This window comes from Rhizoctonia solani, chromosome 16 (genome assembly GCF_016906535.1).
Source record: "Rhizoctonia solani chromosome 16, complete sequence".
Lineage (NCBI taxonomy): Eukaryota > Fungi > Basidiomycota > Agaricomycetes > Cantharellales > Ceratobasidiaceae > Rhizoctonia > Rhizoctonia solani.
Genome location: NC_057385.1, coordinates 596,657 through 624,540, shown reverse-complemented (window position 1 = coordinate 624,540; position 27,884 = coordinate 596,657). Strand labels below are relative to the sequence as shown.

Sequence of the window (27,884 nt, the reverse complement as noted above, 5' to 3'; positions counted from 1 at the left end):
GTGGCCTCGAGCTACTTGCGACACCTCCGACCGACTGACCAAGTCGAATAACATACGGTAGACAACGCCTTGCTCACTCGAAAAGTGATTCGTATTAAGTATTATCAGTAGTTTCCACTGGTGCTATCAGACAAGCCAGGCTTCTTGTCCAATCTGTTGGTCGTATATCGCGGGGCGCACGGGGGGGTGGAGCGGGGGGTTGTGTATAGTTTGAAATTTGTATCTAGTGGGGGAGCGCTGGCCACAAAACTGGAGCCGCTCAACTCGAGCTCTCTTGGGCAGTAACTGATTTAAATTTGCTTGCCCATCAATTTAATTTATTCATTATGTCACGGATCATATATGTACCCAAGCTCTGACGATCCACATGTTTGTATGACTCGGAAAGGCTCAGTGATTCGGCCATGCGGTGAGAGCATCACTAGGTTGGCTCATACCATCATTTTTGAGTTTGTGATTCAACTCGAGTATTTAATTTACGAAGCTAACGCTTGTTCCATAATTCAAGTGATCCAGAGGCCAGGGGGATTTATAGTCTCCGATGTACCGGTCACAAGTGGATCGATGCTAACACACCGAGGTGAGTGCCAAGAAAGTCTTGCTTGATGGTCAACAGTGAGAACGAGCCTTGGGCTGTAATCAAACATAACTTAACAAAAGTGCCACAACTGAAAGTTGCAACAAGATGGGATTCTCATCCACCAACCAAGGAGGATACCTTCAATTGGTAGCGACCGCCGACTCGAATATACTCTTTTTTGCGTTCAAAAATTGGTCTGGGCTATCGTTGACAGCACAGCCGAGGGGGGGGGGGCAGATCGCTGTGGAACAACTATGCTATGATACCAAATCTGATCATAGTGCCTTCGTCACTTCGCCCAATCACAACCAGGCCTTGCAATAAACCACTCAATCACACCTTGCTTCTTACTCGGGCAGACGCAAAATCAGAGACAAAAAATGATAATCATGAATTACACTACCCAACAAAAAACACTCGAGGCTTCACGATACGATACTTGACAAAATTCGAAGAATACAACCACAATACAGCAAGGAAGAAGGGGAAGGGGAAAAGATACATGCGCAAAGCAAGTGCGCGGGGGGTAGGTGCCAAAGGGAGAGCACATTTACTCCTCGTCAGTGAACACCTCGTCACCCCTCTTGCGCCTTGCGATGCGGTCCTTCTTGGCCTTGCGCGCTTCGCTAGATGTCAACTTCTTCTTGCCCTTGGCCTTGTCGATCTTGTTGCCCATGGCATCGTATTGGTCTTCCTCCTCGCCGTCCTTCTTGTCAATGCGTGGGCCAGAACCTTGACCCTCGACCCAGTTGTGACCAGAGGCCTCGAGACGTCCATCACGCATCGCCCAGACTTCCTTGCAGAGGGACTCGGAGAAGTCGCGGTTGTGGGTGATGACGAGGACACCTCCTTCGAAGACCTTGAGGGCCTCGATAAGCGCAGCGAGCGACTCACGATCGAGGTAGTTGGTCGGCTCGTCGAGGCAGATGACGTGGGGGCGGCGCCAGGTGGCAGCACCGAGGACAATCTTGACCTTTTGGCCACCAGAGAGACCACGCATGGTGTTGTGGGTGACGAACTCGGACTCGAGACCAAAGTCGGCAAAGTGCTTCTCGATCTCGCGACGGACAAGGGGGCGGAGGAGACCAAGGCGTTGGGCCTCGCGAGTGTCAAGCTCGAGGACTTTCTGTAACGGAAATGATATTAGTAATAGATCGTTAAAAGATGGATCGGCAACCAACCTTCTCGAAGCCACGTTGAATGAGCTCATCACGAGGCATCCAGATATTCTCGGTCGAGGACATGTTCTTGAACGAGATCTCGTACTCGTAGCTCTGCTTGAGCTTCTTGCGAGACACGATCTCGTCAATAGACGCTTCACGCCCTCGACGACAACAACACCGCCCTCCTTCATCTTCTTCTCCTCTTCCTCGGTGATCTGGCGGGTGATCTTGTTCATCTCCTCCATATCTTCACCGGTCTGGTAACGCCACAACATGTACTCGAGAGGGGTCTTATCGAGATGGTGGTCAATGTGGTGGAAGGCGTGTTGGCGACGTAGCCGATGACCAGATTAGGATGCTTCCAGACCTCACCACCCTTGTTGGGCTCGAGATCGCCGATGAGCAGCTTGACGAGGGTAGACTTGCCCGAACCGTTGGGCCCGAGGACGGCGACACGAGAAGAGAGGGAGACTTGGAGGGTGATATCGTAGAGCTGCTGTACCTGCTGGGATGGGTACTGGAAGCCAACCTTGCGCATCTTGAGGAGCGACTTTTCCTTGGTCTTGACACCTTCCAGGAGAGGAGGATCGGGGAGCTTGAACTTGTAGTCCTCGGCGGCCTCGAGGGTGTAGTACGACTTGGCCTCGGGGACGGCCTTGACAAAGGCCTCGAGGTTGCCGCGGTAGCGCTTGATCTTGAAGCGGTTGAGGTGGAGGACGGTGATGGTGTTGTTCAAGAAGCCAGAATCGTGAGAGACAATGACTATAATAGAGTTAGCATCGGATAGACAACCACGGGTGAAAACGACGTACTGGAAGTGCAGGTCTTGAGCGAAGTAAGATAGTTCTCGAGCCAAGCAATGTTGACAACGTCCAAGTGGTTGGTGGGTTCGTCGAGCAAGAGGATGTCTGCCTTGAAGAGCATGGCACGAGCGAGAGCGAGCTTCATCTTCCAACCACCAGAGAGAGATCCGATGGCGTGGCCTTGGCGCTCATCGTTGAAGCCGAGCGACTCGAGGGTCTCAATAACCTCCTTCTTGTCGCAGAGGACGCGCTTGTCGTTCAAGATGAACTGGAGCACAGAGGTGTCCTCGTCCGAGCCGTCGATATCGTGCTCGACGTAGAAGGTGCGGACCTCGTCGGGCGAAGGGAAACCCTCGACTTGGCTATATTACACGTCAATATGTAATCAGATGAGATCAAATGAATGAGCGCTTACCCGTTGGTAATGGCGCGCATGAGTGTAGACTTGCCGGAACCGTTGCGACCACAGAGACCGTAGCGGTGGCCACGCTTGAGGCGGAGGTTGGCAGTGTTGAGCAAGATCTTTGCACCGTAGGCAAGGGAGAACTGGCAGTTGCAAAGGTCTTCACCTTCCTCCTCGTCGTCATTGTCGCCTTCGGCATCATCAGCCTCGTTGGCGGAGCGGAGCAGGAGCTCGCGGGCGATAGTGGCGGGCTCGGGCGAAGAGGTGACGATCTCAAAGTAAGGAACGAGCGCGGACTCCCAGGCGGGAACGTCAAAGTTGCGAGCGGCGATGAGGTTGGCAGCCAGACGAGCGGCGTACTGGACGGCAGGATGAGCGGCCTCGGGAACGGGGTTGGCACCCGACTTCTTGTATTGAAGCGAGATCGTGGCAGCATACGCAGCGGGGTCGGTGCCCTTGACAGGAGGCAAGTTGGAGCCATCGTCGGTGTCAGAGAGCTTGCCGACTTGACGAACGGTTGCAATCGCCTTATTGACAACGCCACGAGCTTCGGGATCGGCGACTTGCTCGGAGATCTTGATGAGGCCGGGGAGCAACTTGGGGATGAAGGGGCGAACAGTGTACTCGTTGTCGACGAGCTTGGACATGTTGTCAATAATAACAGCGACCTTGCGCTTGGTGGCGGTGGGACGCTCGTTGAGACCACGAGAAAGCAGGGGAACCATGAGTGAAAGGGTAGGAGCATCAACTTCAGAAACGAATGTGGTAGCCGAAAGGAGCTGGATGGTCTTGGGGACCTCCTCGACAGGATTAATCAACGCATTAATTAGAGCGGGAATAAACTTCTCAATATCCTTGTTCGACACGAGTGCGGTAGCCTTGGTCAGGGTCTCGCGTGCGGCCTTCTTGACGTCGGCCTTGGTATCCCAGATAGCCTCAGCAAGGACGGGGATGATGTCCGGGGAGAGCTTGGCCATCTGGTCAGGGGCGCTCTGGATGAGCTGGTTGAGGACGGCAAGAGAGCCGGTCTTGACTTGCCACTTGCCGGCGGTCTTGATCTGGTGGAGGAGCGCGGGGAGAATAAGCGCCGCAGCCCAGGGATTCATGATCTGCACGAGCTCGCGAGTGGCATCGAGAGCAGCGGTGCGGACGGCCGGAGTCTTGTCGGCAAATGCCTCGAGGAGAGCATTGAAGACACCGGTCTCGGCAGAGTCCACGACAAAGGGCTCGAGGTACTTGCCAGCTCCTTTTCGCAGAGCACAGAGATCGCAGCGCATGCACCTTCACGTGCAGCAGGTGACTTTTTGTCGCCGAGGGCAGCAACGACCGCGGGAACGAATCCAACACCAGACAGTACGGCGGGGCCATCGGCCTTGACTTGGCCAGCGAGGGCTGAGGCAGCCTCCTCGCGAGCAGCCTTGGCAGCACCAAACAGGGCAGCAGTGTCAAACTGGGTGTTGCCGGCGGCGGCGGCCTTGATGGCGGCAGGCGAGGGGGCAGCAGCAGGGGCAGAAGTCATAGCAGCGGGAGCCATTGCACTAGACTGCATTGTCGATCAGCGATCATCCCAATATAAAGAAAATAAAGAAAAAAATTTCAGACGTACAATTTAAATATAAAACAAAAAGTTTTGTGAGATCTGACGGAGCAAATAATCTATATGCAGACCAAAGGTTGTGTCGCAACAAGGATCGCGAGATAGTCTATATCCTCTAGATAGGAAGTGGCCTATAGCCTCTATGAGAGTGGTGGTGAAGAAACAGCAATCGCTCCCACCAGCGCTCTTTTAACCGTCTCCTCAGGCCTCAGTTCTACAGGGCCGGTCAATGAAAAAATTCCCCCTATTTGGTAACCCCCTTTGCGCCCGTAACTCCACCCGCGAACCACTTCCTTGCCGCATATAGACCGGATGGATCCCATGACCTCGCCCGATCCAATATCTCTTGCCTTGTCCATCATAAGCTTCACAGATCACCCATAGCCTCTCTCGCTTCTGCGCATACACCCGTTCTGAAGCCAAGTCCTTGTCGCTGAGCGCAACGTCGCTTTCCTTCTCTGGCCGACCTCCCTCGCTGCCAGTCCTCACCTTTTCCACCCGGCCCCGGTGCAATACTTCTCCTGTCTCGCGACACAGCCGGCTCCAGACAAATACCTACCTCGCCGCAATTTTACGTCTCCGACCTCTATATCGCTGAAAAGGAAAGTCGCTCTGCGCCTAGTGACTAAAAAAACCCTCGAAATTTGGCGGGTGGCTCCTCTGAGCCGGCTTCGTCGTACCCGAATCCAATTTACTGAATGCAAGTGGGCCCGATATGGGTGTGCCTTCCCAGCGAGAAAATGCCGCCAGCGCATTGTCCGGATGACCCGTAGCGTATAGATCCATTTTTGGTCTGGAGTATTCCCGGTGCATAACAACCCTGCCACTATCTCACCTAGCGTACTGGTCGCTGCCCCCTCTTGACGTCCCGCACTGGCCAGCCCCCGTTGCCTCGTTGGGTTTGATATCCTTACCCCGCGGGATGTCGTTACGATCAACATTCTGGGGTTCGTCTACCTGCATGCCATGCTAGATTTGTCCATATTCTTGTATCGAAACCAGGTACAGAACCTAAAAAACGAGGTAATAAAGCTATAAACAAGTAGGAAAGGGAGGAAGTATACAATAATGATCAGCACCGTAACCACGCCTAAAGAAAGAAGAATGAGAGCAACACGTTTGAACCGTACACCACGTTCCCAACTGAAACGGGTTCTCGAGGCCACATACATACACATCCGACGTAGTAGCACAGCCAAGAAGACACAACACATTGTCCAAGGCAATGAATGAGAAGACAAGAAATACAACACCAGGTCAGTTCCTACCGCACTTCTCGCAGTCGCCAGTACACCATCCCTACTACCCCCGCGCCCAGCCCAGCAATCCACGCAAAGAGGATAAGGACGTCACTAGTTAGGTAAAAAAAAAAAGCGGCCAGTACGTCAGCCAACGAAAGACGAGCGAGTATTATGGATAATGAATAAACGGGTGTGTGGGGGGCAAGAACCAAAAGTGAGTTGCAAAAAAATGCGCAGACGACACCTAAATGAATCCCACTGTCGATCCCCCGCCCTCAATCCATCCAGGTACAGGGTCGCCTACCCCGCCATTGCTATCTCTCGGTCCCGTGCCTCCGCACTCGAATGCGCCACCAACGCCCTTGACTAATTCCCCGCGCTCCATTCGATAGAAAATCAAACCAGTGCTCGGGGAGAAATCAAACTCCAACCTCCTATGCCGCGGTCAAGTTTTCCTTGGCCGCGGCCGGCACCTCCGAGGATCCTCCAAGCCGGACCGAGAGACAGCAGAGAAATTTTTTTTTACTCGGAGCCCATGTGCGGGGAACGAAGATGCACCAAGCCAAGCGAGAAAAAAAAAAGAGAAGCTCCTACTCACCGATAATAATTGTTCTCGCCAAACCCAAATAGGAGTTCCATAATTAGACTCGCGGACACATTGACCGGTACACCTTCGAGCGTATCCTGGATCATCAGGCCCGAGCCGACTTCGTTGACCGCGAGCGCTTCAAGGAGGTACTTAAGGATGCTAAAGTACTGCAACCACCGAGGACGGGTGGGATGGCTGAAAGGTTAACGACTGTGTGTGTATCACGTTAGTGGGATGAAGTAGGAAAGTATGGCCAGACTTACAGAACCCAGCATAAGTCATCGTGAATAGATTGAACAGAGCGCTCAGCAGTATCGCCACGCCACCATTACGGAATGATGTCGCGAGAAGGAAGTTCTGTGACGTCTGTCAGTACGGGCACATCGACAGGCTGTGACAATGAAAGCGACGACAGCGGGTCCAGACAACACACAGCGTCTTATCACGTCCGTCCAAAAATGGAGCAAGCCAAGTGATAGGCGTCCATGTGAATAGCCGCCCCGGGAAGAATGAAAAACACACGTTCGAACAAACACAGCATGTAGGGCTGGAGTGCTCGGAGCGGGGATGGCATTCCATACCTACGCTGCGGCCTCAGTCCCGGATTGACGCGGGTCACAGCGTTATCCCCTCTCGCCAGGCGTGTTAGACCGGTTTGTCCGGACAGGGTGATCACAGCGATATCAATAGGGGGAGGGCGGGATCGTAAGAAAAGGCCAGTTCCCAAAATGGAAACTGGCCAAACCAATCAACGGTGCCCGATCCATATTTCCAGAGATTGCCGCGTTTTGAAAAGAAGCATGAAATGAACTTACAAAGAGCGTCATTGCAAGTGCATAAAGAACTAATACTAATAAAGCCTTGAAGAATCGCGCAGCCTCGGGTGAAAGACCGACCATCCAGTACGTGCTGCATTTCAGTCAGTCAACGCTGTTCAGCCCTTTCCAGGGTTCCATGGCTCACATGCATGTCATTACGAGCGTTGGAGCGATCCTCAGGGGCAAGACGTCAAAGAGCACACGCGACACCAGCCATGCGGCTGGGGAATAATATCCTCCCGCACGCTCGCGGGTGAAGAGTGGCCTAATCTCGACGAGGTTGTACAGGGCCGATAAGGAGGAAAATGCCAACAGGGACCCCTAATACGAGCCGGCGTTATTACCAAGATGATCGAGATAGCCGGCGTGACGTACCATGAAGAACAATGAACCGACTCGGTTTTGGAATCCGGATATCGTTACGCCGACTTTAAAGTACAAACCACCAGTAAAAATACCGAGAATGCAAGCAACGCCCAAATGCATATAGAACAGAGTTTTGTCCCTAAAATCACGGGTCAACTAGGCCATCAGCTGATTCGAGAAAGAATACAACGGCACCTCTTGAGATTTTTCCATTCGCGCCCGCACAACACCTGTACTTGGGTCAAGAACGTGGCCGCGTACTTCTGGCCTCCTCTTCCACGAACGACTCGAACCATATTCGACTCCTCCTTGGTACTCCGGTCGCCATCCTCCTCGACACTGACTTTGCCGCCCCCGCCGCGGTAACGCATACTCCCGTCCAACTTCTTCTCACTTGTAATGCCGTGCTCTTGGTCATAGAAGTTGGGCTGTGCCTTGGGGTCATAGACACTTGCGCGAGTACCGACCGAGGTATCATATCCACCGCGCGAAGGTGGCTGCACGCCCTCACTTGCAACTTCCAATAACCAATCGGCGACGTTGTACCCCTCTTCCATGCCACGTGCACCCCGGCTTTCAAGCGACCGCACTGGTGCAGTCCCACCAGGTCCAAAGTAAACTTGTTCACCCCGAGAAAGAAGTAGGATTTGGTCGAATTGGTGGTACAGCCGGGAACTAAGAAGCTAATGAATAATTAGTTAAAAAGTGGGAGGAGGCACATACCTAGGTTGGTGAATGCTCGCAATGACAGCGACGGGGTTCTCAGGATCGTGTGCAAGTTCGGCCAAAACTCTTGCAACATTCGCAGCCGAAACCGAGTCCAGTCCACTTGTCTACAGATTATTAGTATTATTCACATTTTCAAGTATCATAATTAAAGACTCACCGGCTCATCCAAAACCAATACCTCGACACCAGCTACAATCTCCAATGCAATACTGACACGCCTGCGCTCGCCACCACTGAGACCACGCTCGGTGTTTCCGCCGATACGAGAGTGTGCGACTTCAGACAAACCAAGTTGACGAATAACATGTTCAACGCGGGCAAGTTTTTCAGCAGGTGGAGTAGATTCGGGAAGTTTGAGTTTGGCGGCAAAGAGCAGAGCTTCAGTTACGGTTAGGTTGGGCGGGAGAACGTCCGTCTAGGGAACAGGTTGCTAATTAGGGTCGTCCCGGAACGGGTAACGAAAGTGAGCTTACCTGGTCGACAAATCCAACCTTGACTCTGCCTTCTCCACCATCTATAGTAAAGCCCACGTCTCCGCTAACACGTCCGCCCATTGCACCGCTGCGTCCAGCCAAGATGCCAATGAGGGTGGTTTTTCCAGCACCAGAGGGACCTAAAATGGCGAGCATTTGTCCAGGACGAACGGATCCAGAAAGACCAGAAAGAAGAGTTTTACTCTTTACATGGTTGGCAGAGGAAGGGAGGCTGGGTAGCGGCTTTTCGCCACCCGAACCTTCGAGGTCATGCAACTCGACAACTGAAGTAGATCCGACGGGAACAGCGTTTCGGCGACGGAGACCTCCAAAAGGCAGGAACGACCCAGATCCAGAAGGATAAACGACATAGTAAACATTCTTCCATTCGACGCCCACTCTTCTCCCCGAGGCGGTTTGCTTCTCGTTCCTAGTCGCGCGAGCCCGACGCTGGAGTAAACATCCCCAGGCGACGAGAATCGCCACAGCTAGGACAATGACACCGATAACGGCCAGTCCCGCAATCACACCCCCGCTGAGGCTTTCCCCTCCCGCGGTGGTAACCTCTGGGGCGATACCCAGGGCTGAATCAACAACCGATTGCCGGACACATTCACCAAAAACGCAGTTGGACAGGCCAAGGCCTCCAGAACCGAATAGAGCTTGCAATAATGACTGCTTGAATGCGCAAGAAGCGCTGGATGTTGTGCATGAAACCGTAAGAGAACCAGATAGAGAATTGAGGACTGTGCTTAGATCGGTATTCTATTCAGGGCGAGATGAACCCTCAGTGAATTGATGGTTGAGACAGGCTGAAAAAAATGACATACTTTTTGGGCGCCGCAAAAAGCTGTCCCTGGTCTGCACCTACACTTGAGGGATTCACAGGCCCAATCGGTCGTATCGTTGCCTACGGTTTGCTTGCAGCCGCCGGCCTGGCAATAAAACTGTTCAACACCGTCGTAGAATACCTGAGCGAACGCCGAGCCGGCCGTGCCGAAGGATGTCACGTTCGGGCTCGGAGAGAGGGTTGGATCAAGGGTGCGGAGAATGTTAAGATTGGCCGACAGAGGAAAAAGAGCTTGAAGTGTCGGATTCTGTTTATTCGGGTTATTATGAATAGAAATTAATAGGTGTTGACAGGACGTACGATAACTGCACAACTCATTTGTTGAGCGGCGTAAACCCGAGACTGGGTTGCACACGTAAGAGTCTGGTTTCCGACTGGCTGGGGCTTATGGGCGACAGACCCGATCCTGAACTGGGCCCGCCAGCTGCACTGAACGCTGTCTGGCATATGCTCGGAGATCGACATACTAGAGTAATTCAGCATTAGATCGAGTAAAAAGTGATTAAACACTGACCATTACATCCAGCTCCTCCCCAACCATCCTGGCAACCACACCCAGCAAAACTCATTCCACCAGTCGAGGAGTTCTGACTGAGTGTTCGCTGGGGTCCATTGAACAAGTTCCCCCCACACGCGGGCTCGCTGCATGTCGCTCCACCAAAGCCTGGAGGACACTCGCAGCTGCCATCCGACTTGACAGTTCCAAAGTTATCGCACGTCGCTTGTGCAGCGGCCGACGCGACCAACCCAAGCCCAAACACCCAGACAAGATGCATGTCGTCGTTGGATCTAGGCGCCCACTCGTGTCTAATTGCCAATCAGAGATCGTCAGACAAATTCCGATTGGTCAGCCTCTGGGGTGTCACTTTATCCTCAACCACCACCTCAGGCATGTCGGTTGTAGCCAAAACCAGTGCTCCTGCCACTGAATCGTGTCCTATCCTCCAAAAAACCCGCTCAATCCCCAGGGACTCAAGCCGTGCGCTGAAATGCCTATTATATTGTGTTAAACACTAACCTAGATATCCCCACCACAGATGCTGTGCCTGTCCGCAAACGAAATCCGAACGTGACGATTGTTTCCTTCGATACGACCCAGCGAAGCTCCGTCTAAATGCGCAGACGTCCTACAGAAACACATCGCATGCATGAGGAGCTATGGGTTCGACGTCTAGATTATCCGAGGAGGGTGCCAACAACCATTATATCCCGCATACATAAAGTGTATCCCCAAACTCCATAATCTATTCACCGCTCCTTATTACTGTCGATCTTAAATCCTACAAGCTTCGGTCTGGGTCCTGTCCTTTAATTTCGGGTGAATAAGCTACCCTTCTGATCACCCGTAAGTCAGCGAGAAACACGGCGAAACACGGCCCGAGAAAGTCATTCACCATTGTAGGAATCCATATCGGACCAAGTGGTAGACAACCATTGATGACTGATCGACCTCGGGTAGATTCCCTACTCATTTATTTCAATCTGCTGTGTTAAATTGGGAATACATGCGTATTTCCCAAAAATTGAATTACTACTCCAGGGAGCAGAATTGGTGATATGGGGTAAGTGAACATCGTGGACTTGAAATAGAAAGCTAGTTTTACGAACGAAAGCGTGACATTAGTCTGGTTGGGCAATGTCAATGGTTCCGAATCAATCAAGGCTATAGCACCGATCGTTACGCGTCATAATAGCTGAGGAACTATCCCAAGCACCTTACCGAAACACGCTAGAGTGACTCTACGCCACAGGCAATAGTAGTAATTGTTTGGTTCCCGTTTAGTACGACACCGTCGGGGCGAGACGTTGGTGCATACGTTTCAAGTCCTTTCATCCTTTTTGCTCTCTCTATTGGACACCTCGATCGACACCACGCTTTGCGGAGAATTTGGTCATTAGCATCCATCAGGACCCAGGCGTTCGACGTCACTGACTCCCTCGTGGAGCTAATTTCCAGCTCTAGTAGTCCAAGAGGAACTCGGATTTTGGGCGTATCTGGATGGTTGACACATGGCATCAGACTGGAGCATTTCCTGTGTGTAGGGGGGGGGGGACTCGGCAGACAGACAAGTGCCAGGGATGGTCAGATGAATAAGTCAATCGCGAATGGGGATATTCCCCCAGGTTCGTGCAATATCGAAGAGGTGAGTGTTTTCTCCAAGCAAGTGGGAACTTGAGGAGAGTTCAAGGACGAATTACCCCCACTTTTGCATGGTACTATAATGCACTATACAGGTCATTCAGTTGCATTACACAAGTCGAACATTCCAACAATCCCATTCAGTGATTTAACACATGCCAAAAATGGCTTTCTGAGAGGCAGATAATCACCCAGCTAAATTTAAACCCAGGTCGCCGGGTTCTAATTAAGCTTATTCGGTTCGCATAATTTCTTCCTCCATTACTGTGGAACTTCGGGGGCTTATCTGTCCCGTCTCGCTTGTGCGATTCCAACTTGATTTATCGTGAACACTTTGGCAATCCAACCAGTCCTTCCTGATGGGAGTAATACTCTTTCTCAGATGGGTTGGTTCATGGTGTAATATCGTGGGTGCGCCCAATTACTGGCCCGATCCAAGGCCATGCGGGCGTTCAGCTCCGTTTCACGGCCAGAATGCCGAGACAGGTCCCCTATTCGATCGTAGATTAAGTATCTTCTGAATTCATGTCACTTGCGATTGATATTACGGGTTGATGTATATATAAACCGTCTTTGCAGCACCGATATCCCTGCGTTCCCCTCCCCCCTCCCCCTGTATCGATACTTCTGCTTTTTAGACCTATACTTTTACTCATAGACCCTTATAAAAAAAGTATAATAATGGTTGCTACTTCAACTGACTTCGTTTTTCCTCCAACCGATGGCTCTGTACCTCCTGCTCTGGCCATCGACTTCCATCTCAAGTACAATCCGAACCACCTATGGTCGGCTCTATACAACATCAATGATTCCTCCGAAACCAACATAACCTATGAGCAACTTGCTCATGCTGTCCATCGTGCTGCTCATATCTTGAACCCAGGGGGAAAACTTCCCCAAGGAACTCAGATCGGGCTCCTTATATCGACGCATACAATCCAGTACGTCGTACTGATACTTGGTGCGATGAGGGCCGGCCTAGTAGTGCGTCGAATGAGTTTACCACCCCGATTATTGGGTTTTAGTTGATAATTTGTAAATTTAGCCGTTCCCCATCTCACCACGCACTCACGTCCCAGGCATCGCACACCTGCTGGCATCCACACAAACGTCGCTCTTAGTTACCGGAGGAAGCGAATCGATTGCTGACATTACCCTCCAACTCGCCCGCGACCTATCAGAAATGGAATTTCACGTACAATTTCTCGAAATGCCTCCTTTGGATAGCATACTACCGCAACTTTGCAAGTCCAGGATCCAGTCTGAGCATAGGCCTTCCCCACCACTGAAGCCGATCACTGCCGAAACAACCATTTGTATGCTTCATAGCTCGGGTTCAACCGGAATGCCAAGGCCTGTTAAACTTCATCTTGAAGGCGTTTTTAAGAACTTTATCAATCAGCGTGGGTATTTTCTCGCCCTTCGGTATCATATTTAGTTGATTCATTTTTATTGGTTAGCGTTTGGATGGCTATATGCCGGCGGAATTCGATTCGGTACAATGGCATTGCCGACGTTTCATGCGATGGTACGTACGGGATTTTTTATTTTATCTTTATTAATACCTGCATCTTACCCTATGCCATCGGATAGGGCATGTTCCTTCAAGTCATGATGCCTCTCTACGCTGGATACACCCAGGTCATGTTTGCGCCCAGCCGTATTCCTGTAGTGCCAACTCCAGACCTGACAATCAAGGCGGGAATTGGTGCCAGGTGCGAATACATGATGTGTGTTCCGGCATTCTTAGAGGTAAGCTTTATTCTCCAGTGCACTGTTTAATCTCAGTAACGTATGCGACTCAAGGCATGGTCTGTCGACGAGAATGCGGTCTCGCAACTTCGCCGGATGAAGGGCATTGTGAGTGCTGTTAAGTACTCACGGCGGTGGCTCGGCTAACGCGCGCCACAGATGTTCGGTGGAGGTCCCTTGGCTGAAACGATTGGAAATAAATTACATGACCAAGGCGAGTCACCTTATGCCTCTCACATATAATAAACGAGCTCATTTTTGACTAGGCGTTCGTATTCATTGCTGCTATGGTGCCACTGAGGTCGGACATGTGCATAAGATTTGGGACCTGGAGGGGCCAAGCGACTGGGGATACATCAAGTTCTCTCCACATGTTGACGCACGCTTTATCCCTCAGAACGATGCGGATAATACCTTTGAGGTGGTTTTTGTAGTAAGTTTGCTCATCACAGGTAGCTTAATTAAAAAGTCGACTAAAATGTATTGTAGGTAACAGATGACCATAAGCCTTTCGTCCTGAACTACGAGTTGGATGGTAAGCTGGCATACAAAACCAAGGATCTTGTAGTCGGGCACCCTTCTAAGCCAGATTTGTGGAAGATGTAGGTCAACTGGGATAGATATGAGTCGAATACTCGGCTAACGGGCTGCTAAAATTTGATAGTTTTGGGCGACTTGACGACCAGATCGTTTTACTGAATGGCGAGAAGACTAATCCTGGCTCCATGGGTACGCTCTCACGCTTACTTAGCCCCACCCGAATTTCCTGGATTAATATCGTTACAGAGGCCGAGATAGTCAAATGTCCTACTGTGAAATCTGCGATCATGTTTGGGCGCGAGCGAAACCAAACCGGCGTATTAATAGAGTTTGAAGAGTCTTCCAGAGACTTGTGTCGAACAAACCAAGGTGGGATTAAGGCGCTGGAAGAGATATGGTAAGCAGATTTTGAATTGAGCGCATATATACTGATTTCTCATCCAGGCCGTTTGTTGAGCGAGCTAATCAAGCATCTCCCTCCCATTCGCGTATTGCCAGGGAGGCAGTTTTATTTTCAGACCCAGCTCGCCCTTTCCCTCGCACACCCAAGGGGGGCGTCTCGCGTTCGGCCGCTCTCAAGCTCTACGCGCGTGATATTCAGGAAATGTATCTGGAACTTGAGACAGAGCCGATGGTGACCAATAATTCTAGCCCTTCAGGGTCATACTCCGGCCCGGAGGATATGGAAGAATGGCTTAAGACATGCGTTCAAAACCTTCTAGGTCGGAAAATCGATGTGAGTGAGGACTTGTTCCAACAAGGGATGGATAGGTGAGCATTTCCGTATGCACAGATGGGTTGATGCCATAGGCGCTGAGTTTGGATGGATCTAATAGTTTAACAGCTACAATGCTTCTTCGTTCACTCAAAGGCACGCTGAGTACTGCTTCAAAGATCAACCAGCGAACTATTTTCGCCAAACCCACGGTCAAACAACTTGCCCGGGTGCTCGCTCAACTCTCCAGTAAAAACGACGATAAGGCCGACTCAACCACAGAAGCCCTTCAAGACATTCGTGCAATGATTCAAAAGTACGACAATGGCCGATCTCAGCCACTTGCTCATTACCGTCAATCGACGAAGGAACGAGTGGTTGTAACTGGTACCACAGGTGGACTCGGCTCTCATCTGCTTGCTCAACTACTTAAGAGCGACAGAGTCGAGAAGGTGTGGGCAATGAATCGCAAATCGAGTAAAGGGAATAAAGAAAGACAGACCACATCATTTCAAGATAAATTACTTGACGTAAACTTGCTGAAGAGCGGGAAGCTGGTGTTTGTAGATGTTGATCTCGAGGACTCCAGACTAGCGCTGAGCAAGGAGATGTACGATGAGGCAAGTGATTGTGAAATTCCAATATACTGACTGGATTATACTCATACTAGTTTGTAGATTCGGAGCGAAGCAACCGTCATGATCCACAATGCCTGGCAGGTCAATTTTAACCTCAGTTTGCAGTCCTTTGAGCCCAGTATTCGCGGTGTGCACAACCTTCTCGATCTCGCATTCCAGTCCACTGCTCCGACCGGATCTCCACTATTCGTATTCGCCTCATCGATTGCTGTAGCTGGGTTCGCTCGTCCTGGAAGTTGTCTGAGCGAAGCCCCTGTTACGCTCGAAGACGGGGCGACCAGTATTGGATATGGGCAGAGTAAGCTGGTCGCCGAAAAGGTGAGATGATCTCCAATAATCACTGGAGAAATTATTAACGCTACGAGTAGCTCCTGGAGTCGGCAAGTCGTGTCGGGCTAAGGACATGCATTATTCGGCTTGGCCAATTAACTGGAGACGCTATCAGTGGCTCATGGTCTACTACAGACTGGGTCCCATCACTGGTCGGGTCATCGGTTTCCATAGGATGTTTGCCTGGTGCCATTGGGGTAAGTTATATGACTGTATGCATACAATTTGACCATATACTTAATTATGTTGCTCAGACTGTATCGTGGCTCCCGCTCGACGTGGCCGCTCATTCAATCATTGATATATGCATTGCCCATAGTGCAGAAATACCACCAGTGGTGCACGCAGCTCACCCTCATCCTGTACCTTGGATGGATATTCTTGCGACGCTATCCGTGGTTCTTGCATCTCGCACCGGCTCTCATCTTCCTATAGTACCATTCGATGAGTGGAATAAGCGTGTTACTCAGGCTGTTGAATCCTTCAGGGGCTTAGAACATGAGCGATTCGAGCGATTCCCAAGTGCTAAGATCCAGAGCACAGTAGATGGGATGGTGCGGGCTGACCTCGAGCTTCGGACACGCAGGGACGCAAGCGATGCCGAGTCGGGCGGAACTGTGAGACTGGATACTAGCACGGCGGAAGTACTTAGTAAGACCTTAAGGTCCGCACCAGAGCTCGGCATAGGACACGTAGGAAAATGGGTAGGGTACTGGGAGTCAATGGGACTTTTTAAGGCTGCTTAGTTTACTTTTCGAGGTCCTAGGCCATAAAATCCATAATACATATATGTGTAATATTTAAGCATGTATAGTACGAGTAGCATGCTTTATACTCACCCGCTACATAGTTAGGTATATCCCACAATAATCAAATTTATGGCTCTAATATATATATATATATCGCTGTGGTGTGATAAGATCCTGAAAATCAGTACGTCAGTAAAAGATGTCTTTTTTCAGTGGGATATGGTCTGAAAATTACAACGTCAGTATGCTTTCCCTCAGCATGAATCAGACTATGGAAGAATCGATACCTAAGATCAGTACATATTGAACTTGATTTAAGCTCAGTTCTCACTTAAACACACATACTTATTTTTGGCATTGTACCCTTGCACAGCGGAAACGGATGGAGCAATTATGGGAGTCTTTTGTTTTTCGCCTTTATCCCTTACTTGAGCCCCCCTATTTTCTGGCCCAATTTTTCAGCGCCATCCTCCAAGTCCTCACTCTTATCTTCTTCGTATACCTCTCCTTCCTCATCCTCCTCGATCTCCTCGCTCTCACTGCCACAACTGTATTCTTTACTGGAATCATCCAATTAAACCCCCTCAATATGAGCTCCAGAACTAGTATGGAAGGCTGAATGTGTGATAGAAGGTAGAAGAGCGTCAACAACGACTCTAGCACATTGTTTGTTCGGCTGTCGCCAATATTGCCGACTTGACTGTCTGAGTGTTCTAGTGTGTTTCAGGATCAATTTCATACTTGTTACAGCTGCGCATAGTCAGTATAATAAAGAACTCATCAGGATTCAAGCGACCGGGTGGAAGTTTACCGAGGGAAACCTCCTGGAGGCTGTAAGGCGTAAGATGCCCGTTCCCTTCCCATATGTAACCTGATGTTGCGCGAGGCATTGTGAATAAAGACTACTACTTCGAGCTCATGAGCAGTGGGGGATGGAGCAAAGTCGAAGGCTACGTGCTTGGCAAGGTCAAACACCTCGTCCTTGTTGAGGACAAAGCCACTGGTATATGCGAACGGTGTATACCATCTACCCATGTTATATAGCTATGCATCGCAAATCTGCCAAAGGTATAGGAAAGAGATAGAGATGAAGGGAGCAATAGACTTTGCCGTTGGACCGAGGCGCACTGAAACGCTCTGCAGGAGGCCAAGACAGTGGCAGGATCTCACTCTGACTCATTGAAGGGGTACCAGATATGGACAAACAAGGGGGTCTACACAGAAATAGCCACACGACTAGCCACCTCCCAAACGCGCATCACACTATGCACCCTGTAATATTGCGATTAAGAAACTAAATATGTGACATACTATGCATAAAAATTTGAGGAAAATGGTCATTTCTACGTCAGTTGTATAGAAGCACGCTCAGAAGGAATCGTTTGCCCTGACATCACACCTAAATTATCGATAGTCATTGGGGTGTCATTGCTAAAAGCGTCGTACAATAATTACATTCTCGAAGAGAAGAAAGCTGGATTCGACTAGATTCTATAGCGCATGAATGCCAAAGAGAAGAAATAAGAAACAGGGTCTTTATCGTTTTGAGAACTTGAACACCCTCGATGCGATCGATGTAACGATGATGTTGAACACCGTAAACGCAATCACAATGCCAAAGTCTCGCCAACGAGTATCAAATGAGATCCCAAGCCTATTGTAGAAGTCATCACCATACTCATATGGGCAGTAGCGGCCTGGCGATAGCATATAAGTACCACTTCGAAGAAATCGGGCAGCATACCCACAATCAAAGGTCGAATCAGGGTTATCCAAGTAGCCCACGCTGACATTAACAAAGTCGCCAGCCCACTGAAGGCATGTCTGTCCCTGAGGAGGCTGGAAGACAGCGAACTCGAGGGCCGAGCAAGTGATCTTGAGGCCATGTAACTCGGTAGACACCATGCCTGATACCACACGTGTGAATGGGTCGATCTGGTATAGCCAGGCACGCCAGAACTTGGGAATCGAATCCCTAGGCACCATGACGCCACAAAACGTGTGAAGCTATGACAATACTAAGCAATGGCACGTAGGGCAATATGTCGGTGTGGCTCACGGTGACCATGACAAAAGGGTTAAGTAACCCCGCAATGAGGATTGTCGGTGATAAAGAAGCTATCATCTGCGCAAGTGTCACAGAAAATATCTACAAACACCATCGACACTATCATAGGGCAGTAAGATACGATAGAACTTACCTCGATACCCAAGAACATGAGAAATTGATAGCCAGCCCGGTCCGAAGTGTACTGGAAGCCTGCGGGATAATAGAAGAGGAGGAAATACACGGCTGCGCAGAGCAATCTAAAACATAAGGTTAGAACCACATGATGGGCTTTTGATTAGGCTTACGAGTAGGGCATTTCAGCCATGACTTGTCCGAGAGCAAAAGCAAACTCAGAATACATCCGAGACGATGATTCGCGAATGAATGTCATTCGTGCAGCAATGAACATCGGTTCGACCTGAGAGACGATGACCAGTGGGAGCATGATTGCCATGAAGATTGTAAATACGCGGTATTGTAGCTCCTGAGCCCAGTTTCCTAGCTGCAGGAATGTCAAGCTAGTAATCAGCGCGATAACGCCGTGGGTGAATAAGCGAGTAAAGCCGTAATCAGGCTGACGCCAGAAAGCAGTAAGAGTGCGCTCCGATACCACCCTCAGCTGGTACATGAACGGCGTCGCGTACTTCTTGTTCGCATTCGGATCCACTACTGCCACTTGCCGTGCTGCATCCTCCTTGATCTCTGCAATCTCTTCCTTCACACGAGCAAAGTTCTCGCTCTGCCGCCATAGCTCCGCCCAGTCAGTCGGCCCAATCCGTTCCCGAGACCCAGCACCAATAGCTTCCAGCATGAACTCCGCAGGATTCGCATCCGCAGGGCAGTGCGCCCCACGCTCGTCCAGGTACTTCACCAGATGTTGACTGTCCTTGCCGATAGGTCCAAAGTACACGCATTCACCCCCACGCTGCAGCAGAAGCAGGTTGTCGAATTGCTCAAACAGAAGCGCGTTAGGCTGATGGATCGTGCACAGGATCGCCTGTCCCCCTGCGGCTAGCTTCTTCAGGAACCGAACAATGTTGTACGCAGACTGCCCGTCAAGGCCCGACGTCGGCTCGTCTAAGAACAGCAGTAGCTGAGGCTTGGCTGCCAGCTCCACACCGATCGTCACACGCTTGCGAGCTTCGACACCGAGTCCGACACCAGGCTGGCCGATCATGGCATCGGCAATGTCCTCCATCTCGAGCAGAGCAATGACCTCCTCTACGTATGCGTCCTTTTCTTCCTTCGAGACGTCGTATGGCTGGCGGAGATATGCGGAGAAGCGGAGAGCCTCGCGGACGGTGGCAGTGGACTCGTGGACGTCGAGCTGCTCGCAGTATGCGGTACCACGCTGGAAGGCGATACCAGTGCGCTCGCCGCCGATGAGGACGTCACCGTGGATGACACCGATGGTCTTGCGACCGGCCAAGACATCGAGCAGGGTGGTCTTGCCGGCTCCGGAAGAACCCATGAGAGCGGTGAGAGTACCAGGCTTGACATGGCCAAAGACGGTCTTGAGGAGCCGACGAGTGCCACCGGGAACAGGGACAGTGTAGTCGAGGTTCTCCCAGGTGAAAGCCTTGGTTGATTCGGTTACAACGATATTCTCATCGTCTTGTCCTTTGCGAGCCGAGGCTTTGCGTTCCTTCAAGCATTTTTTGAGTTCATCAGTTTCTTTGTTGTCTTTCGCATAGATAGTTGTTGGCGTTTCATTGGCACCATGTCTGTAATATTTGATCAATTCACGTACCCCAATGGTTCAAGAACCAGCACTTGCCTAAATCTTTCCATAGCTAAGATCTGTAAAACAATGAAGCCAAGCCAGTATAGCACAAGGATGCCAAAATTGCGCCAAATCTGCGACTTCTGATATTCGTAGTTTGCCTCAATGTATACATCACCTTTCAAACAATTAGCCTCGCTAATTTCTGCGAGCAATTAAAGCATATACTCACCAGATACCCGAATTTGGCCAGGAGATGCTCCGAGAAGAGTGCAGACTTGATTAGGCCCGAGAATCGTAGGATATTTAGTGACATCTCCGGCGTTATGGGGAATAATATAATCGCTAGAATTATTGATTAGAAGAAAAATTATACGAGATATGAAATTACTAACCCATCGCAAGTCATGTCAATGCGGTAAAACTCGTTCTCCATCATTGCTGCCCACCCGTAATTGGTCGGGTTGCTGAGCCATTGTTTCAGTACATATAATTCTGGATATTATTTTACTTACAGGTACCAGATCCAGAATCTTTTAAGTAACCATGAACATTATTCATCACACCTGGGGGCCATAATAAAACTTACAGCCATCGTTTCATAGCATAAACTGGAATCATGTAGCCCGAGTAGATCATCATGGGCATGAAAATAGCCGCTGCTAAGCGAGCAGCGGTATCATAGCTCTTGCAGATAATGCCAATCTATGACAACAAGTAGTTAGATATCTATAACAAATATTCATAACTCTAAAAATATTACTCACTAGGCGGAAAAAGGCAGACATAGCCAGGAACGTAACATAACTAGGATAGTGTTAATGCAAAGATATCTATGCTGAATCATACAAAACCCACATAAAGAGATAATATTTAAAAAATGCACCTGCGCTTCGCTGAAGACCACACATAAAGTAGGTGATGATCGAGAATATCAGAATTCGGAGAGCGGAGAGTGGAATATCGGTGATTGTCTGTGCGACGGATAATGCGCTCGCTCGATAGAACCGATAAGATAGCTGCTTGTACAGGATTGGTCGACCAGCCATCATTGCAGGCTATGGTATTATCAGTACAACTACCCATTGTAGTTATGATAGTAAGTAGGGTACAAACCAGTTCACTATAAGCGCTGAATGCATTAAACAATAGCGAAAAGAAAAGGACCCCTCCACGAGTAAACGTGCCAGCAGAGGTGAGGGGCAAGTTGAGATAAAGAGTACCAGCCAGAATAGCGATGATAATGGCTGTAGCAAAGCTCGTGACGATGGAAAACTGGATATACGATGAATTGAGGCAATGTTGCCACTGGTACTTCAATTCAATTCAACTCACCGTGTCCTGGATCTGCATCAGCCACTGACGCCACACAAGCGTCTTCACCATGCTCAAGAACGTAACAACGTGCGGGTCCTTCCGAGACACATGCTTCCGCTTCTCCTCCTTCGTCGCCTGCAGGAACTGCCCCCGCGCACCAGACGCCTCGTTCTCTTCCCGTCGCCATTCCTCCTCTACCGCTTCGCGCTCCGCAACCATCTGCGACCAGTACTTGCTTCGCTCGAACGCTTCAGCAAGCTGGTCCGGAGTCGACGGCACATCTACCTCAGACCGACCCTCAGCAAATGCACGCTCGTTTGGGTCAGTGCAGCCGGTAAGGTAGTCCGCAGTCGTCTGACGAGGCAAGTTGCGGAACCCAAGCGACAGCATATAGTCCCGTGCCTCCTTGGCAGGTCCAAAGTACACCTGACGACCTTCGTCGATCAGCAGCACCTTGTCGAACTGGTCGTAGATGCCCTCGCCGGCTTGGTAGAGAGAGACGAAGGTGGTGAGCTTGAAGATGTCGGTCATGATGCGAAGAGACTTGGCATAGTCGAGAGCAGTGGAGGCGTCGAGACCGCGAGTGGAGTTGTCCCAGGACAGGACGCATGCGCGAGTTGCCTGGATAAATGTCAGGTGTCAGGATGTAGATAGCACATAGATAGAAGCAACTGACCATCATCTCGGCAATAGACACTCGCTTCCGCTCCCCTCCTGAGACTCCCCGCATGAATTCGTTACCAACAACTGTATTACGGGTGTGGGTGATATTGAGCATAGATAGAAGCATGTCCAGAACCTCGTCGTTGAGCTGAGCCCGAGTCTGTTCAGGAAGACGCCGCCCGGGAGACTTGAGGCTCAGTGCAAACTGAAGCGTCTGTGCAACCGTCAAGATCGGGTAGTGAATGTCATCTACATCCATCCTAGTTAGCCGTGACCTTGCTCAGCAGTACAACCCCACTTGCCCTCCATGTTGTATACAGTCTCGCCAGCAAACTGCTTGCCGAACTCCTGAGCCCCAATCCCAGCGTACCGCACATCACCTGTGACCTCAAGGAAGCTACCGCGTTGGTTCGCGATTGTCTTGAGGAACGAAGAGCATCCGGACCCAGGACGTCCCAGGACAAGAACCATCTCGCCGGGTCGGACAGTACCATTGAACGAGTGCAAGATCGTCTTTGGCGCACTCGGCTTCTTGCCCAGTAGCGATGCAGCGATATAGAGAGGTGAGAGCAGGAACTCCTTTACGGCATCAGGAAAGGTTCGCACGTCTGAGACAAGTGATGAGAACCGAATGTGGGACTGAAAGCGATGAATGGGACTTACAAATCTTGACACCTCCGACACCGATTACGCGCAGGTCGTGGAAGGTGACTCCGACGTGCTTGTGAGCAAAACCTGCCTGGTTCTGCTTGCCTGAGGTGGAACGCAGGTACTCGAGCAGGTCGAAGGGCTGCTGATTCTCGATGTCAGGGTCCGAGCCGCCTTTTTCGTCATGGTGTGTGCTCTGGCGAGTCAAGCGACGGGCGAGGTCGTTGAACTGTTTTTCAGCGTTGTGAACGTTGATGCCGGTGTTCTGGTGTTGATGTTTTTCAGTGTCCTGCATATCGATGGCCTCAGACGGTGCTCGCGAGGGCACGGCCGTCGCTGGGTCGGATACCGTCTCCGGGCCATAGCGAGACATGGGTTCAAGTAATGAGGGGTTGGCCAAGTGAATCGCTTCACGATATCCTATATACCTGTCACGGATAATTTACGACGAAGATCACTGACGATGCATGGACTGTACCTTTTGGCTTCTTTTCGTCATTATCCGAGCGTGCATCTTTTCACTGCCTGTTCTCCAAGGGTGGAATTAGTTATCTAAATCCCCGAGAAGTTAAACGATTTTCAAATGATCAAAGTGGAGGCCAAGTTTTTTGCAAGGTGGAGGGGTGGAGGAGATCACGTGAGTGTATGGAAAGCCCTGTGACGGCCTTGGTCACATCTTACGACCTTGGCTCACTAGTAACACCGGCCGGCAAAAGGGTCCTGGTACTACAAACCCAACGGCGTTGTCGGCCAGTATTACATAGAAGTACGGTTGAATCATAAGTTATTTTTATGATACGACGAGCCGTGTATCTAGACTCGTTTGGCTTAGGATCCGGCTCTAACAACCAACACAATCGAAATCGCCGGTACACAAGTCAAATTACCGACACGCCGGACCGGTGGGACAACCCTTCTTGGTCCATCCCCGAAGCTTCCCTCGTACAAGGCGGTGTGTTCTTTTATGGGTTCCCTGTAGGTTTTGACTGGTAAGGAAATGGTTTGCATAGGGACACTGTGGGAACTCAGGGAGCTGTCTGCAGCGCCTTAAGCGCCGGGCGCCGTCACACGGTCTATGCGGCGCTGTAATGGTTGCTGCTCTGGCTCTTTGAGTTAGCGACAGCGTCTTTAGCGCTGGTCTCAAATTATTCCGGCGCTTTAGGCGCTGTGGCGCCCGTAGGCTAACAGCGCGTCATGCGCGTGAAAAAATGTTATAGAATTGCGAGTCGCAAGGACTCCCATCAAACGCATATGTTGTGTTTACAAAAAGAAAAGAAATTATGTTCTTGTTATGAATCAAGATAACTCGTATCAAACGCTAGCTTAGCATCGGCATTATTAGGCAAAAGTGATGGAATCATTGGGGGATGAAAATTTTTTAGAAACAGGATCGACTTGGGCCGTGAGCTGGGAGAATTCGGTGGGGCTCTTCTGTTGCGTCCCCGATTGGGACTCGAGAAACACAACTGCCCGTTCAATTGCATTTGGAGGTGAGATAATTGTTTCAATCCTTGTCAACAAACACTGTGCAAGCCCCATTACGACTACAATCAATAATGGCCCAGGAGTCCCCCTGAGGAACTCGCCCAACAACCGCCTCAATTGTATGGATGTGGACCATGTGGGGGGTCAGCATGCGCCAATATTTAACTACAGGAGTTTCTGGTTTAGTTGCATCAAGGCCTCCAGTGTCACAAGGCTCAATGAATGCCAACAGGTATGGTTTTCTTTTTTGTTGGCATTCATCAAAATCCCCGTCTTTGTCTTTGTCTTTATCTTTGTCTTTGTCTTTGTCTTTGTCTTTGTCCTTGCCGTTCCCTGAATTGTTCTTTTTCTTTTGTCTGAGTGCGGACGTTCATGTTGTCAGCCATATACTTAAACTATATGAAATAAATACTTACGGTTCTACAAAGATGACAAAATATATATTGTGTACTTGCCCATAAAGTACTTCTTGAACTGGGACATCTCGGCAATTGTGGAACGCAGCATTTGCATTGGGAAATAATGAATACTTGCAGGTGGTCAGTATTTGCAAAGAAATAGAATATGTACGTGTGTGAACTCACCCTTACAAATGAATTGTCACGCGCTATTGTATCTTTGGCTGGAATCAAGGCAGATGTTTGTATACAATCCCCATCATCAGCCATGCAAAAACGTCCGTAGCGGACAACGGAATCATGATTGATTCCGTTTTTCAGCTCCTCAGCACTCAACTTGGGGTATACTGGGCCAAAGTATTTGGTGAGCTGGTTTTGGAGTTGCGTGGTGTATTGAACATTTTTCCTGATTGGGATACCAAGGATAATTGTTGGGCCTGTAACTCTGTGCTTTTAGAGCTTATTTTGGAATAAGAGTTGGTACTGTACCCACACATTTGATAGTAAACCTCTCGTGATGACAATTCAAACCCTTGCTCAGTGTGGTGCTTGGATAGAGGAGTGACCAAAATCAACAAAAGATTATGGATGATAGATACCATCCGCATTTGGGCACGCCGGTGGACAAAATTGTCCAGGTTTTCATATGGTCAAAGGCGGTTCTTGACGGCAGGCAGTAGATAACCACAGAAACGCTCCATTACAAATGCCCAGGAAGCCCAAAGAGGTCCTGTTTGACGGAGATAAAATGGAATGTGTAAGATTGCATGGATTGTTAGTGGGCATGCAGGGAGGCGTAGTGCTGAATATTGGTAGTAATACCTTGGAATACCTTGGTGTCAACATGGTTGTTGTACTTAAACATTATCAAAGTGAACTTACTTCTTGTATTGGGAAACCCATGTCTTGATCATGTTCTCCAGCTCATTGATCTGGTTGTGCGTGATTTCCATCTCCAGACAGAGTATAATAATCTCTTGGAGTAGAAGCATGTGCCTACATTATTGGTGTCAAGCTTGTGTAAATAAATTGAATGATAAAGATTGTACGCACTTATAGTATGGATTGCAGAGTCGCCCCTTCAGTACAATTGGGGCTACGTATTGTATCCAAAATGAATATGCCTTGGCTTTGTAAAGGTGCCCATCTTGCGCAATATCTGGAAGCGCGCCAACAAAGTCCGCAGGGATCAGACAAAGGGCTTTGGCAGTCTCAAGTCCAATAATGACCCAGAGCTTGGGAGGAATTTTGAACCTTCCATTGCCTTGATCCAGCCCTTTAAATTGACCAGTCCAGAACAAGATGAGATTGGGAACAAGATTTTCGAAAAATAGATGCATGATGTTGTAGGGTGCACAAGAAGATAGGTCAATAGATTTGAGGTGCAAAAAGATTGGTTGTGCATTGATCCCATAATGTTGCATGACTGTTTTGCGTGCTGTTTTGGTATGAGCAGATTTGATTTTGTCCAAGTGCTGCAGAAATCCTGCATGAGATTGCATGGGCAAAGCATTAAGGTCCCATTCTGCATCCTGGTTGGGGTGGATAAGGGGGACATAATAGACTGAGACTCAACCAAGTTTATATAAGCACCCTTCAATATAGCATGTCCTACATGGAGAAAATGCATTGTGGCCTTTGAGGAACAAAAGTTTTGAAATTGCGGGAATGTTGCCAAAGATGTGTAGGATAAACGCGCAAAATTTGAAATAATAATGTTCTCCCTCAGGAGAAATACCCGTGGTGTTCACTCCATTTTTGAGCTTGAGTAACTTGTCAAGGAGCGGGATCAAGAATGAATTCAAGTCCTTACACTGTTGTGGCCCTGGAATGATTCCAACACAAATGACATTTTCCAGCCGCGTTCAAATCTTGGCACTAAGGTTGTTATTGATCAAGATTATTGGCCACGCAGTGGAGAGTCCTTTTTGGCGCCGCTTAAAAAGTGTAAATCCATTGGTAGACAATGATAGTGCAATGTCTTTGGGGTTATCAAAAAAACAGTACGGTTGACCAGGTGTAACTGGGGTCTCACGTAGCTTTTGATAATGAGCACTGTCAAAAACATCCACAATTTTCCTTGGGTCATGTTCAGCCTCAAGCTCCACACAATATCAAAGTGTTGTAGACACAGTAGATACCAGGGAATTTATCCCCATTTTCTCGAATTTAAACGAAAACAAACAGACAACATTTTCAATCACGTGACTTCGGCGCTTATATCATACGCTAAGCGCCAAGCCACGTCCCCATCCGCGCTTACTCATCACAACAAGCCACCTCCACATATGACATCATTATGACACGTCAGTGACACGTATGCATGAGTAAGGCCGACTGCGGAGCGGGGTTCTTATTGGACTAGATATTGGATATTATGTATTTGTAATTAGTCTCACTGCAGAATATATAAGGAGGCCAACCAACCATGGTAACACCCAGGTTGATTACCTCTTGTTGCATCCCACCACTGTACAAGGGCCTTAAGCCCAGTAACCTACTTAGTCACTCAGTACACACCGCCTTAAGCGGCTTCTTGGTTGTAGTTACATAGCTGGTCATTGCCCTTACGGCCTTGGCCATTGTAGTATAGCTGGTCGTTGTCGTAGGATAGCTTGCCACCGCCTTACGCGGTTCCTTACCTAGATACATCCGGCCGCAAGTGCCTCCCCCCTCCTTGATGTCCATATAGACGTCTAGGACACTAGGTAATTGACCTTAAGTTGGTTGCAAACCGTGCCCACCAAGCACAACCACTCAGAACCAACAAATGAGAAGGCCCCCTGTACTAGCACAAGGGAAAACACCTGATTGGGCTCGCCTTTTGCTATCAATAATCAAACTAGCATCGGCCCCAGGTAGTACCAAATTGCTATAAGGCAGACGGGTTCTAATTGTCCGCATACCCACGGTTGCCGCACCTGTTACCAGCAACCTCAGACAGCAGATACACCCGCTTGCAGAAACAAGACCCTACATTACGCCCGCCCACGGCTGTAATTAGCGGCACTTACTGTCCAACGCCAGGTTGTTTGACGCAGAGGTTTAGCGTTTGCGTAGCAAAGCGCTCATAAGTCCTGATATAGGCACCCCTGGCTACACAGCCCTCACTCCCCCTCACTTG

General features: G+C 49.6%; 5 protein-coding genes across 5 annotated transcripts; 1 reads left to right on the top strand and 4 right to left on the bottom strand.

The window, feature by feature from the left end:
- Window positions 1–1,130: 1,130 nt before the first annotated feature.
- On the bottom strand, window positions 1,131–10,153 carry RhiXN_01407 (ABC transporter; the record flags this gene model as incomplete). The annotated part of the gene is made up of 18 exons (XM_043321226.1): window positions 1,131–1,706; window positions 1,762–1,866; window positions 1,920–2,033; window positions 2,090–2,505; window positions 2,556–2,908; window positions 2,962–4,195; window positions 4,237–4,492; window positions 7,192–7,285; window positions 7,340–7,515; window positions 7,570–7,699; window positions 7,756–8,235; window positions 8,284–8,393; window positions 8,447–8,704; window positions 8,763–9,527; window positions 9,593–9,859; window positions 9,913–9,954; window positions 10,013–10,078; window positions 10,127–10,153. The coding sequence occupies 18 exons, from the start codon at window positions 10,151–10,153 to the stop codon at window positions 1,131–1,133; spliced, it is 5,469 nt and encodes a 1,822-aa protein (XP_043187049.1).
- A 2,280-nt stretch (window positions 10,154–12,433) lies between these two features.
- Window positions 12,434–16,414, top strand: RhiXN_01406 (AMP binding enzyme; the record flags this gene model as incomplete). The annotated part of the gene is made up of 16 exons (XM_043321225.1): window positions 12,434–12,736; window positions 12,798–13,155; window positions 13,213–13,280; window positions 13,346–13,504; window positions 13,559–13,612; window positions 13,664–13,676; window positions 13,771–13,937; window positions 13,994–14,106; window positions 14,169–14,233; window positions 14,291–14,441; window positions 14,489–14,815; window positions 14,881–15,369; window positions 15,445–15,715; window positions 15,766–15,924; window positions 15,982–16,344; window positions 16,403–16,414. The coding sequence occupies 16 exons, from the start codon at window positions 12,434–12,436 to the stop codon at window positions 16,412–16,414; spliced, it is 3,072 nt and encodes a 1,023-aa protein (XP_043187048.1).
- A 486-nt stretch (window positions 16,415–16,900) lies between these two features.
- On the bottom strand, window positions 16,901–17,511 carry RhiXN_01405 (ABC transporter; the record flags this gene model as incomplete). The annotated part of the gene is made up of 2 exons (XM_043321224.1): window positions 16,901–17,015; window positions 17,288–17,511. 2 exons carry the CDS (start codon window positions 17,509–17,511, stop codon window positions 16,901–16,903), a joined length of 339 nt encoding a protein of 112 aa, XP_043187047.1.
- A 501-nt stretch (window positions 17,512–18,012) lies between these two features.
- Window positions 18,013–23,250, bottom strand: RhiXN_01404 (ABC transporter G family member 11; the record flags this gene model as incomplete). Its single annotated transcript, XM_043321223.1, has 17 exons — window positions 18,013–18,173; window positions 18,225–18,483; window positions 18,536–18,625; window positions 18,678–18,783; window positions 18,832–20,250; window positions 20,277–20,427; window positions 20,482–20,594; window positions 20,645–20,716; window positions 20,765–20,782; window positions 20,839–20,954; window positions 21,017–21,056; window positions 21,108–21,307; window positions 21,366–21,524; window positions 21,585–22,187; window positions 22,243–22,478; window positions 22,523–22,837; window positions 22,893–23,250. The coding sequence occupies 17 exons, from the start codon at window positions 23,248–23,250 to the stop codon at window positions 18,013–18,015; spliced, it is 4,416 nt and encodes a 1,471-aa protein (XP_043187046.1).
- A 1,131-nt stretch (window positions 23,251–24,381) lies between these two features.
- On the bottom strand, window positions 24,382–26,262 carry RhiXN_01403 (uncharacterized protein; the record flags this gene model as incomplete). The annotated part of the gene is made up of 5 exons (XM_043321222.1): window positions 24,382–24,718; window positions 24,779–24,891; window positions 24,947–25,205; window positions 25,643–25,756; window positions 25,814–26,262. The coding sequence occupies 5 exons, from the start codon at window positions 26,260–26,262 to the stop codon at window positions 24,382–24,384; spliced, it is 1,272 nt and encodes a 423-aa protein (XP_043187045.1).
- Between the last annotated feature and the right edge of the window lie 1,622 nt (window positions 26,263–27,884).